Source organism: Tenrec ecaudatus, chromosome 3 (assembly GCF_050624435.1).
Source record: "Tenrec ecaudatus isolate mTenEca1 chromosome 3, mTenEca1.hap1, whole genome shotgun sequence".
Classification (NCBI taxonomy): Eukaryota; Metazoa; Chordata; class Mammalia; order Afrosoricida; family Tenrecidae; genus Tenrec; species Tenrec ecaudatus.
The window spans coordinates 65248515-65262997 of NC_134532.1; the positions used below are offsets into that span (position 1 = coordinate 65248515).

Sequence of the window (14483 nt, forward strand, 5' to 3'; positions counted from 1 at the left end):
TGCTTGACACAATGGATGTATATATGAATTGTGATAAGAATTGTACAAGCCCCCAATAAAATGATTTAAATAAAAAATATATATATGATTTACATTGACTGTAAAGTTCAAATGAATCTTGGTAAAATTGAGATTTTGATTTAGTAGGTTTGGATTGTGAGTGAGAATTTGTGTTTACAGCTCAATCCCAGGTGAGGTGGATGCTACAGATCCAGGGGCCACTCTTAGACTAGCACAGCTCGAAAGCATCTCTTGCCCATGTTCACAGGATGCCTTCACAGGAATGCTGACAGCACTGTAGTTTGCCAGATTTCCAGATAGGAAGCAATCAAATGACCTCAATGTACCCACGATGAGCAAAGGTTGTTAAATATATACTGAGAGCTGTGTATAGCAAGAAAGTGAATAGACTCTATGTATATGTAACACGAATTATGAGTTTTATAAGAGCAATGTTGAGCAACGTAGGCAAGTGTATTTTGATAGGACAAGGTGAAATAAAAAGGTAAATCTAGGTTTTATTTAATTGTCAAATTATTTTAATTTCAAAGATTAATTATGCTTATGCAAAAGCAATTTAACTGGAAAGAGGATTCTGGGGTGCTGGCATTTACATCGTCTATGGTACAACACAAATGCCTGCGTTGAATGAAAAGGGGAGACTTTTCTTTAAAAAATAATTTTATCAGGGGTTCCTACAATTCTTATCACTAGCCATACATCCATCCATTGTGTCAAGTGCATATGTACATTTGTTGCCATTATCATTCTCAAAACATTTGCCTTCCACTTGAGCCCTTAATATCAGCTGCTTGTTTCCCCCTCCATCCCCAGTCCCCGCTACCTCATGAACCCTTCATAATTCATAAATTATTATTTTGTCATATGTTACACTGTCTGACATTTTCCTCTGCCCTCCTCTGCTGTCCACCCCCCAGGGAGGAGGCTATACATAGATTCTTGTAATCAGTTCCCTCTTTCTATCCTACGTTCCTTCCACCCTCCAGGCATCGCCACTCTAACTACTGGTCCTGGAGGAGTCATCTGTCCTGGATTCCCTGTGTTTTCCAGTTCCTATCTGTACCAGTGTACATCCTCTGGTCTAGCCAGATTTGTAAGGTAGAACTGGGATCATAATAGTGCAGAGTAGGAAGTATTTAACAACTAGAGGAAAGTTATATGTTTCTTCGTTGTTACCCTGCACCCTGGCTGGCTCATCTTCTCTCCAAAATCCATCAGTAAGGGGTGTCCGGTTGGCTGCTGATGGGCTTTGAGTCTCCACTCTGCACTCACACATTTACAATGTTATGATTTTTTGTTCCTTGATGCTTGATACCTGGTCACTTCTACACCTCATAGTCACACAGGCTGGTGTGTTTCCTCCATGTGGACTTTGTTGCTTCTGAACTAGATGGCCACTTGTTTATCTTCTGAGCCTCCAAGACCCCAGAAGCGATATCTTTTGATAGCTGGGAACTATCAGCTTTCTTCACCATATTTGCTTATGCACACATTTGTCTTCAGCAATCGTTTTGGGAAGGTGTGCATCCTGGAATGCCAATTTAATAGAACAACGTGTTCTTGCATTGAGTATGTGCTTGAGTGGAGGACCAAGGTCCATCTCCTGCCTTAATACTAATTCAATAAATATATGCAAATAGATATGTTTCCCCACACTCTTATATAAATATATTTACATATGACTACTCCAGTCTTTAGACCCCTGTAAATACTCTTTGCTCCTAGTTCTTTCCTCTATGTCCTTTTACTTTCCTCTTGTCCCACTATCATGCTCAGCCTTCATTTGGGTTTCAGTAATTTCTCTGTTATCTTGCCCTCGCTGAATCCCTACCAGGCCTCTCACACATACTCCTTGCCACTGATTTTGGATCACTTGTTGCTCCCCTGTCCCTGGGTTGGTCAGTACCACCTCCCTACCCTGCCCCTCCCCCTCTCCCGTGTCTCCCCAGATACATTGGTCCCATTGTTTTCTCCTCCAGACTATTCATCTAGTCTATCTTATCTGGATAGTTCTATAGAGATAGCAACATGCACCAAAAATCAAGCCATAGCAAGATAGGTGATGGGTGAGAACCCAGCAATGACAACAAAAAAAGGAAACCATAGAAGAATAAATTAATTAAAACAAAAAAATTAGAAAAACCTGTAAGTAGATAAAGTTCTGATTTTTGATCTCTAGGCGAGTCCTTCAGTCAGGTCCAATGGGGTACCATGCTTTGGCCCTAGGTCTGTCCTTTGTACTCCCACAGGGGCTCCCTGCTCTGCTCCCACGGTTGCTCTGCTGCACAGTTTTAGTGGTTTGCCTTGGTGTCACAGTGCCAGTCTGGTCCAGTCCCGACACTGAGTCTCCAGTGTTGTCCCCCTTAAGGTCCTGGGCCATCAAGGGACGGCGTGTCTCGTAGTGGGATCAGCCACATTGTCCACTCTGTCCATTGGCTGTTCAGAGCAGGGATATCGTCCTCCGGGCTGATGGGCCAGGATGTGCTCCACTCTCTCTCCCTCCCCTTTCATTTGCTCCCATTTGTTATGATCAGACATGCCCCTCTCTGAAAAGGGGAGAATTTTCAATGAGATGGATTGGCACCATGGCTGCAGCAATGAGTTCAAACAAGTAGGAGGATGGCACAGGATCAGGCAGTGTCCGTGTTCTGCTGTGCATTTGGTTTCTATGATTCAGAATCAACTTGATGGCACCTAAGAACAACCTGTTACTATTTTAACTATTTGTAACATTGCATACATGTTATATGTGCTTTTCTATGTGCATGTTTATGTATACTTTATACTGAGTATTTTTCAGAGGATAAATTGAAACATCAATATTGAGCACCTATTCTGCTAGAGGTTTTTGGAGCAGGAAGTCTTAGGGTGACTAGATCAACTGGCGCTTGGCTGAGTGATTTTCCTTGGAAAACTACTTTCAGTGATAAAACTGAGGTCATCTAAGGACAGCATGCATCTAGACCACAAATGTTAGGGGCCCTTGTTAGATGCTGTCAGTTCCATCTTAAAACAACCCTGTATGACATAATAAAATTGTCCCGTGGCTTGAAAAGATGTTTTCTTGACTGGACCCTAAACCCATGCTCATAGAAGTAGTAATCATGAGATCAAAGACAACAATCTGCACAAGACCTCTTTAGAAAAGCAGGGATGTTAATTTGAGAACTAAGTGCACCTGACCCAAGCCGTGTGGTTTCACTTTCCTCATATCCATGTAAAAGTTGGGTATCAAATAAGGACAAACAAAGAAGAATTGATGCATTTAATAATGGTGCTGGAGAAGAACATTGAAAGTACCATGGAAAGTAAATTTTTTAGCAAAAAGAACAAACAAATCTGTCTTGGATGAAGTGTGGCTGGAGTGTTCCTTAGAGTCTTTTATACTTTGGCCACGTTGTCAGAAGAGACCAGCCCCTGGAGAAAGAAATCATTGTTGGTAAAGTGGAGGGACAGGAAGTTCCTCAATAAGAATGACCGACACAGTAGCTGCCCGGTGGACTCAAGTATAGGAATAATTGTGAGGATGCCACAGGACTGTGCCCTTTTTCATTCTGTTGTGCTTAGAATTGCTGTGTGGCTCTTTCCTTGTTGCATGTGCAACTAGGTTAAAATTGAGCACCTTATCATTTCATCTCCCTTATGATCCATTTAAATATTGAAAATTCTCTGATCAACTTTTCTGGATATAGTGAAAACTTCTGTACTTTGATTTGATTCATGTACGTATATTTTTTCCCATCGGGATAAACTACCCTGTCTGAAGAATTTGAAACGAGGATTTGAGTACGTTGAGAATATGAGACTCATTTCTTCTCAATTTTATTGCGGCTGTTGCCCTCAGAGGAAGAGGACCTGGTCCATCCCCTGTGAAACCATTTATTGTCTTTAGTAGCCAGCTCAAATATCACACCAGCTAGTAACTCATCCTTGGGCTTTCTCTTATAGAATTGCATTCTCCAATGAACCTACATGAGAGAAATCTACTACCACAGCAATGGGCACAAAGTGGCTATGGTTTGCCTTTATTAAAGTGTATATTTCTCTTCAAAGGCCACAGATGTGTCTTGTTCATCTTTATTCTCAACACATATCACATTATCTGTCACATAGATTGCATTCATTGTTTAACTTCATCTAGGGAAAATTATGTAGATCCTAATGCAATTGTAGATAATAAAACTCTGTATTGCATGGATGTAACAATTATATTGGAGTTGAAGAATACTACACTTATACTATGTTATGATTCCTATATCTGATATGTATTACTTATGTCATTGGTGATGTTAATAATATCCTTGATTCTTAAAAATTCTAAAAAACTTATCTGTAGACTACTGACTTGTCTTGAGTACAAATATCTTACCCCCCCTCGGTAAGGTTCTGTATTGTGTGTGAGTTCTTCTTGGTTAGACTCATATGTGCTATTCCTAGTAATAAAAAACATGTAACTGCTCTTCATAATGTTTTCAATGGACAAATCTTTCAAAAGGAGATCGCCAAATAATTCTTCCTTGTCTACCTCCATCTGCAAATTTGGTTGACTCCTGGCCACTGTGGGTGAACCTATTGTATTTTATATATTGGTGGCATAGGTTTTAGCATCACAGCAACAAAAAGTTAAATAAATAACTGTTGCAGACAGCCTTTTTAAAGTGTTAAAAATCAAAGACATCACGTTAGTATTAATCTATACCTGACCCAAGACACGGTGTTTTCAATTGTCTCATTCACGTATGAAAGCTTGACAAGAAATAAGAAAGACTGAAGAAGACTTGATACAAAACTATGGCATTTGCTGACAATATTGAATACATCATGGATTTCCAGGAGAGTGAACACATCTATCTTGGAAAAAGTACATCTGGAATGCTATTGAAAAGGGAGGGTGGTGAGATGCTTTACATTCCTTGAACATATTCTCTGGAGGACATCGTATTTGATAGAGTTTCTTCCAGTAAAAAAAAAAAAAGGAAGACTTTCAAGAAAATGAATTGGTTCACTGGGAATAATGATGGACTCACACATAGCAATGATGATGAGGCTGGCACCGTGATTTGTTTGTTTGTTTGTTTGTTTTCCGTGTTTTGTTTTGTTGGACATGGGGTTGCAATGGCATCTATCAACAATAGTGATAAAAATAAATAGCTGGTGTGAGTTTTTTTCTCCTTTTAATACACATCACAAAGAATGATGCTAATTTTAGGATCCAGTAGAAATGTTTACATCACTATAGTTTTCAATCTATCCTTAGCTTCAGATAAACGATTCCTATTATTTTTACTTATCTCATGGAGAACCAAACTCAGTTATTCTTTGAATTTAATATCCTGGAACAATATTCTATGCTGAAAAATGTACTTTAATAAGAATCTCTGTCACTTTTGGATGGTTGAGCTTTGAAGGAGCTTCAAAATTTCCTGTGAAGTCCATAGGGGTTTCTAGTTTAGAAGGATGAAGGCAATAATTATTGAGATCACAGAATATTTTTACGTTGCTGATGGGGGAAACAAATACTTTTTTTGTCATTCTGCCAGCCTTGCAAGAGGTAAAATATTTTATTGCTCTTAAGTTGGAATTAATTTAGAGCAACCAGTAAAAGAATCTATTCAACTACACACCAGTGAGTATAAAAATGAATATTCTATTTTATGACCCCTCAGTTTTGTTAACCTATGGCTGCTGGGATGTTTCTTTCATACATATCAATCTTTTAAACATGAAATGGTGAAGTTATGCCAGCAAAATATAGAACAATCAGTTGTTAACAAAAGACATGGTTGTTTGACTAGAAGGTTTACTGGACCTTAGAACGTTTGCAATATGCTGTTTATTAAATGCCATACTAAACACTTGTATCATCGATCCTAGAAAGAAAGTGTCGTTGCAATATTTTATAAACATTTAAACTTTCTTCTTCCCAAATTGGTCTGGAATATTTCTTTCTGAGTATTCCCAGTGAGGTTTGAAATTTCCCAAATTTTAACCTATTAAACCCTTTTAATGTTAGGTAATTTGCTTGAATAGAATGCTGAATTAATTTTCAGGGTACAAAGAACGAATCTTATCCTGTAATTTATCTTAAGAGCAGTTTTGTTATCAGACTTATAATCCCTTTTCTAAAGCAGGATAGTTTCTCTGAAAAAAGTTTGAAAATTTTAATAACTCGCGCCTTAGTAATTTGCAAGTATGGAGTCTTCAACTTTGTGAGTCTAGTGCATTGATGAAAAAGAATAGTAGTGCGTGGAAATGAGGACATTGCCAACGTTACCATTTTTTTCTGGACTTCTAATTTTTTGTTTTAAATTCTGATGGTCAAAAAGGAGTCTTGGTAGTATACTTATCACAAAGCCAGCAGCTCAAACCCACCAGGTCCTCCAACAAAGAAAGATAAGACTTCTGCTCTAGTCACAACTGGCAACCCCAGAAGCTGCAGGGAGCGGTTCCATTGTGTCCTGTAGGGTCGCTGTGCCTTAGAGCTGGTTCTATGGTGGTGAGTTTGGTTTTGCTTGGTGAGTCAAAATTGTTGGGAAACTTTTTTTCCTTCTGTTTGAAAGTCTGCCTTGATTATGAAGCAAGTTCTAGGTGTTCTCCACACTGATGTTCTTATTAGGTGCCATTGAGTCAGTGCTGACAATAACGACCTTATGTCGCTGAATACAGCCTGGTCTTGCACCATAACCACAATTGTTACACTTGAGACCATTATTGCAGTACTATGTCAATTGGGACACTTTATCTTATAAAATTCTTTAAATAACATGGACATATTTTCCATTGAGTTTAAAAACAAAACTAAAACTAGACCATTTGTTTCCTTTAAAAATAATCCTTAATTGTGTGTGTGTGCTTAATTGGTTCCTAATCATTTTCATATAATTATATGTGAATGAGTGTTTTCTATAATTAATCTGTAGAATGTGTGTTTCAAAAGTGATATTTAGAAATTATTTTAAAATTACAGTCTTTCTGAAATAATACATAATTAAAATTGGATAAGGGCTTTGTTTGTGATCCTGCTACCACAGATCTTTAAAAAACATCCCATTAGAGTTAATAAACTTATGTAGCAAAAAAATAATAATTAGGATATCCACGTAAAATTATAGTTATTTGTTTTATTTCTTGTTTTTTTGTTCTTTCAGTTAACAATTATTTCTATTTTCTCTTCTTTTGATTAGGCAAAGTTATGTTTGACATCACTGAACATTAATGAAAATAATAAATATTTTCTTTAAAAATGGATCAAGGACATTATCTGTTTATGAAAAATAAACAAGCAAACAAACTTTTCATATGCTTTCATCTCTATTAACAATACTTTTGAATAAAAAATGTCATCTTTAGATGAAAATGAACACTTACATAAAAGGATAATTAATATGAGTAAAATGGGGATCTAAACATAAATGGTTTAGAGGTGTGAAATATGGTTAGAATTGACAAAGCATCAAGAAAGAAAATAGTTAACAAACAACTATAATGAACACATAAATTAAAGAGATTATCAAGTAAGATGAGAAAATAGCAAGAACAAAAAAGATAGCTTTAGTAATTAAAATAGCGAGGAAATCCTCAGTTTTATCCTTTTTTCTGATGAGATCATTTATGAAGAAGTTACTTTTAAATTGTAATTTGTTAAACTTTATTAAAAACTTTTTAGAATAAGGTTGAATTAATACTTGAAGTTGAATTATTTGAATTGCATAAATAAAATTAGAAAAGCTGTCTTTTTAAAGTATTTTTCTAGTACTTAAATGATCCACAAGAATGAAAATTTTGTACCTGCTTTATTTTCAAAGCTCTGGTCATGTAGTAGTTTTGTGTTGGGCTGCTAACCACACAGTCTGCAGTTCAAAACCACCAGCCAGCTCCATGGGAGAAAGGGTGGCTTTCTACTCCCATAAAAAGTGACAGCCATGGAGACTTACACAGGAAGGTCTGCCCTGTCCTACTGGGTCACTGTGAGTCAGAATGGACTCCATGGCACCGAGTATGAGGGCAGCATGTAGACATGTACATATGTGTGTATATATATAAATATATTTAAATTAATGTAGTTTTAGTTAAATAATGAGAGCTATTCCTAGTTTAACTTCTTATCTACTTACATTTTGAAATTGCTGACCTTGAGATTCGTTAACTTGGCCTAAAACAATAATTCATAAACATTTAAAAAGTATTCAGAGAACCAATTCAATTAAACACAGAAGTGTGCAACTGGTGAACATGCTCAAATTTCAAATGTACCATTCAGGTTTTTGACAAATAAATATTGTGGCATTTAGGAATTACGTCACCTAGACACTCCTGGGTAAGGGTAGCGGGTGGAGTCCAACCTCTCTCATGAGTCACAGCCTGGTGACACCTCCATAGTGTTGTAACCCTCGTGGTTTAAGAGGAGACTGAGCAGCGTGGAATCATCTTAGGCTCCTCGCCTTCTGACACAGCTGGACCTTGCACGTGGCTCCTCAGTCTTCTGTTGCTTCACCTGCCACTCCCAGGAGCTGGCAGCGGATTCATTGGACTAACTTTGGCCCTCTGCATCCATCAGCCTGTGCCCCAAGCTGTTTGTGTGTCATCCTCCTCCTTCCAGTTCGCCATCTTCCAAGAGTCAAGAGAAACCCAACTTGACCTGGGTTGGACTTAGCTATTTCTAGAACCACGTAAGCCATTTAAAAGATGTATGCCTATTTCTATGTACAACACATACAAGCGTCCCTAGTTTTGCTGCACTAGTGTAATTAGAACCCAACCTAACGCAACTATCAAGCACAGAAAATGTCTGTCCCTTCAGAGAGTTTTCTTCTGCTCTCCCCGGACTGTTTTCAGAGTTAAATACTCGTCTTACTACTATTAGTATAATTGAGTTTTAAAATTCTGACATTTTATATAAATTGAGCCATAGAGTGTGTATGTTTTGGCCTGATATTTTAAAAATATATTTTAGGAGTTATCTATATTTCATGTATCAGTATTTCCTTCTTTAAAATATGTGATTATACCACAGCGTAGCTACTCATTCTTAGTTTGATAGAGATCCACATTGTGTCCAGTTTTTTGTACTATGAATAAAATGTCTACTAACATTTGTTTTGGCGATTGTATAGAAGTATTTGGGTCAATATATATGAGTCTGATTGGGAAGTTGCTAGATCATAGGATCAATGGATGTTTAACTATTGAAGAAACAAGAGGTTTTCCAAAGCAATGATTCCATTTTATACTTCCATCAGTTGTATGTGAGTTGCTCCACATTCTCCCAAACATTTATTGTCAGTCACTTTCATTTTAGTCAGTTAAGAAGGGATATTAATTTGGGTTTTCAATATTCATTTCCTTGATGACTAATGATGTAGAGCATTTTTCAGATAAATATTTTCTGTTTGCATATTTTCTTTTCTTTACTGTGTCTTTTTTTCCCCACTTTTTTTAAAAGGGTGACGTGAGTGTTGTGTAGTTCTAAGAGTTTTGTGCATATTTTGGTTTAAGTGCTTGCCAGTTACATGTGCTGTGAATAATCACACCCAGTCTATAATTTGCCTATTTGTTTCTTAGTGCTTCTTCTGAGAAGAAGGTTTTTATTTTTATATAATCCAGTCCTTATCTTTAAAAAACATATAATTTATTAAAAATATTTATATCACCTCAAAAAGTCAAGTTTATCATTTCTCATTCTCTTACAGTTTATACTTTCTGCACCTTCTCTGAAAATCTTTTTCTGTACGAAGGTCAGGAAGAGATTCTCCTTTTACCCTCAATCCCTTATTCCACCCTGTGGTAGAAGGCACTTTAGTTTATCTGAACACAACTTTCCTCTGTAACACTTAGTGTAACCATGAGTCGGAATAAGTTCAATGCTAATGCGGTTCTGTTGTGGTTGTTTGCTTGTTTGGGTTTTTGGGGGAGGGGTATTAGTTGGGGGGTATTAGCTACGGCCTTAGTTTTTATATTTTGACCTTTGATTCATCTCAAGCTTATTTGTACATATGTTTAAGGTACTCTTAATTCTCTACTAAGTTATATCTTTATTTTTAAAAAAGTCTTTGATCATATATATGCTTCTTTCAGAACTCTCTGTTCTGTGTCATTGGCTTGTTGATATATCCTATTGCCTTGGGCAAATATACCACAGAACACCTCTTTCAAGTGGTACAGCCCTAGGATGCCACTTTGAAGATTGAAGTGCACTTAACCCAAATCATGGTGTTTTCAATCACTTCATGCGCATGGGAAACTGGACAACGAATAAGGAATACTAGAGAAGAATGGATAACCCGAATGATGGTGTTTGGGAAAACTATTGAATATACAGTGGACTACCAAAAAAATGAAAATATCAAATTTAGAAGATGTCAGCTGGGATGATCCTTAGAAGCAAGATATCTTATTTTTTTGAACATATTATCAGCAGAGACCAGTCCATGGATAAGAACATGATGCTTAGTAAACTACAGAGTCATCAAAAATAAAAAAAAGAAGAATACATTCAATATATGAATTATCTCAGTGGTTACAACAGTGGTCTGGAACATAACAACAACTGTGTGATGGCACAGGACTCAGCAGTGCTTTGCTCTGATATCCATAGAGTTTCTGAATTGGAATTGACTGAATGGCACCTAACAATAACAGCAATAAATCTGCCAGTTCCATATTATAATACTAGTTTAGTTTTTAATAAGTCTTCAAATCTTATGGTACATACTCTTGTTTCTTTAATTTTCCAAAAGGATTTTGGAAGTTAGTATTTTATGTTAAGCCAGTTTGATTAAAGAAACAATTCCAAGACACTCATATATGTCTAAGAGAGAACTTTATATCAAAGAGAAATTGCATATTGAGAAAACATCCCAGCCCTGTCTAGATGAAATTCATGAGTCCAATATTAGCCAATATGTCCAACATCAGTACACAATTTTTCAGACTCACGCAGCACAAGCAATGATGCCGATGAAAATTTCTGTGGATCCATAGCAGTGGAAGTATCTCAGTGCTGGCTAGGGTCTCCACATGGCTCCTCAATAGGAAGGTGAAGCAAAGAGAGGAAGCTTCCAGAATCCTTTGAGAAGGCTATGCCCACAATGAGGCATCAGGCTGAGACCTGATTAATAGGCTGGACTCCACCCCTTCATTCTTAATATCCTCAAGTTGACACAAGATTATGTAACTACCACAGACTACTCCTTGTCAATTTGACACTTTTATACAATTCTCTAGCCATACATAATTTATAAAACAAAAACAATAGTAAAGTCGTAGTTGTGCCTAACAGGATAAAACTGAAATGTATACAATTCAAATTGTGTCAGTTTCATTTAAACATAATGCTTTCTAAACAAACAAAAGTATTCTATTCTTAACAATTGCAGTTATGTGAACACCTACACCATAATCTTATTAGCTTATCAACATATTACCCCACCTATGAAAGTTGGTAAGCCAGTCACTATGATGTTATCCTCCCTACTTTGGGTATCTAATGTCTATACTGCCCACTTACAGCAACCCAGTGCTCTGAGAAGACAAGCATGTTCTTTGATGAGAAGAATCTTTATTCCAGTTGGAACCTTGTGAGTCCTCATCCGTAAGCAAAGTCAAATCACGACAGGCCATTCATAAAGTCAGCAGCGATATGCTCCAGTTCACTGGCTCAAAAATCTTATCTTTATCTGGTCAGGTTCTGATCAACTCAATGTGGAGCACCTTGCTTTGCCTCACCAGGGTATCCAATGGCCTTTTGCCTTTTAACCATGAGCCCTGTCACAAATTCTCAACAGCCCTAGCCACCTTGGGCTAGGTCATGAACTTCAGAACAACCAACTTGCTCTCATCTTTTCCTGTGTTCCCTGTGAACCAGGTCCATGGGCGTGAGTAGGCAGACTCAACCTGTCTCTTAATTGCTGCATTTCTCCTGCTTCCACTCAACTACTGGATCCAGGTGGTCACCTAGCAAGTATTTCAGGCTGCTCCTTTTAACGTTCTGAGAGTAGAGTGCCTTCATGGCTCCAGAATGTCTCAGCTTCAGGCATGAACCACTAGTTCAACAATTCAAAAAGCTAAAGTGTTCCTCTTTTATTTTTTTCAGTCTGGTAACTTGGCCCATAGGCAAGTCCCTTCAAATGCAAACGTCCTGAGTACTCCAATGCACTGGATGGGGCTTACCTTTTCAGAGCTTCTTTGCAGGACTGTCCTACACACATTTAAAGATCCAATTTAATTTCTGAAGGCAAGGAGGCTTACAAACTATTTTTAGTTTCCAGTCATCATTTCTATCGATCATTATATCATAACAATAGTCAGAAGAAAACAGTATAAACCTAGTACAGTCAGATCCTAAACTCAAATCTTAAAACAGTCAAGTTCAATCCTTATCTATCGTATAGTAATCCTTATCTGAACAATTCCATTGTTACAAAATATGGCCTTAGGCTTTTGACTGCATCAAGCAACAGCAGGGTCTTCTGTCAACCATTTTGACTAAGCAGCGTGGTCTCAGAAAAGTTCAGGGTGTGGTTTCGTCCCCTAAGCTCAAATTTTATATTTATCATTTTCATTGCCACCATTTCAGGCAGGATTAACAAAAAACAACTTCTAAGGATAAAAATTTTATCTCCCCATAATCTCCAGAAAACAATAGTGTAAACAGTGGCCTTATCTGACCTCTGGTTAACCAAGGAAGAAAAAGTACCATGTGGCAGAGATCAAACAAGCATACCCTCTCCATCTTCCTGACTTTTTTTTACTGCTACCCTACTCCTGGTACCATAATGTGTTAGGCTGGGTTGACTAGGAAAACAAATCCAGGAAGACTCCTGTATGTGTAACAGAGAGCTTTCTATCATAGACCAATTTCATATTGAGAAAACATGCCAGCCTAGTTCAGATCAAGTCCTTAAGTCCTGCATTAGACCACATGTCTAATACAGGGTAACTATAGGGTAAGTTTTGGATTTCTAATCCTACATAAACTCACTATGAGTTGGAAATGATTCAATGGCAGTGGGTGGTTATGAATATATATCTCAATAGTTGTCCTTGTAAAATGTGGAAACAAAACAGGTTTACAACTCCTCTAAAATTCCCCCCAAAATGTTAAATATTTTCTCTGTCATATGGAGAATGTATAGTCTTGAGTGTGAGTTAAAACACTAACAAGTTTATCTAAAATGCAAAGTGATAAATTGTGTTTTATCCCATGGTGTAGACTTGTAGTTCTCATTCTCCATAATCTCTCACATTGCTGTTGCATAATCAGTGAGGTGGTTTATTGGCATAGTGTTCTTAAGGGCAAGAAGGAAACACTTTGAAAAATATTTTTTAAAATAGTTTAAAGCGATTTCAGGGCTGTGTTTATAATCATCCTTTAAATCATGTCAGTCATATTCCTTTAAATTCCAATTTACATATTGGGTGCAAATAGGAAGGTGGAATAACAGTTGTGTGTTGGATGTTCGGAATACTTTGGGGAGGTAGAGACCGATTGGGCTATGTTGTGGGCATTATGTTATACTTAAACATGTAGACATGGACTTTAATCATTTTTTTGGCTATGGCAACTATAGTACATTCAATATGGGTATGTTGCTATTGTTAGTTGCCCTCAAGTCATCTGGTACTTAGAGTGATATCATGTAAAGTAAGACAAAATACTGCTTGGTTCTGAGTCCCCACTTACACTGAAGACCACTGCAGTGGTCCCTGTGTGTTCTGAGTGCTCTACAACCTAGGAGCCGTAGCTTCCAGCATAACAGTCTTATGTTGTGTTGCATGAGATTCTTACTGGTTAAAATTTGGAAGTAGATTACCAGGCCTTTCTTCTGACTTTGGAAGCTTCACCAAGAGTGTGGTTTTACTATGTAGGGTAGATTGAGAAATGAAATTAATGTAATCTCAATTATTTGAAAAAACTTCTATTAATATACTATTTAATATACTGTTCAAAGCAGCCAAATATTGCTCAATTTTACCTGTTGATGGATAGGAGGGAGAAGATGGAGCATCTGTGAAATATTTCATTAGCACAGGCAATTTTCAGTTCCTAGTAATAATGCAAACTGGGTCCACATATCCTACTGAGAGTCATGGATAGTTTGTAAACCATGACTATCTAGAAGTCCTGTTCTCCTCTCAAAATTTTGTCTTTTACTTGTATCTTTTTAATGAGCAAAAACATTGTCATAAGTTTCATTTTTATTTTCTTCCTAATGATCATTAAAGGGCTTATGAAAAAAATCAGCTGGGAATTAAATTATCCCTATAAATATATAATTATAAATTATAATTGTTCATCTTAATCATGGAAAATTCTAGCCAACAGTTCATTTCAAAAGCGTATTATATTCATACGTTTTTGGAAGCTTTGCAGAGTTCAACTCTGTGAGTCTCCTAAAGTTTAAATAAAGTTTTAATTTTCAACACAATTCCACCTGCAGCTTGGTTATGTTCCCAATAATTGT

The 14483-nt window shown here is 37.0% G+C and overlaps 1 protein-coding gene across 1 annotated transcript in view; it reads left to right on the plus strand.

Moving 5' to 3' along the window:
• Positions 1–14483, plus strand: part of IQCM (IQ motif containing M) — a 473119-nt gene that overhangs the window by 90387 nt on the left and 368249 nt on the right. Inside the window, exon 7 of the mRNA XM_075543525.1 lies at positions 4860–4915. Coding sequence (XP_075399640.1) covers positions 4860–4915 — 56 coding nt within the window. The remainder of the gene's footprint in view (positions 1–4859; positions 4916–14483) is intronic.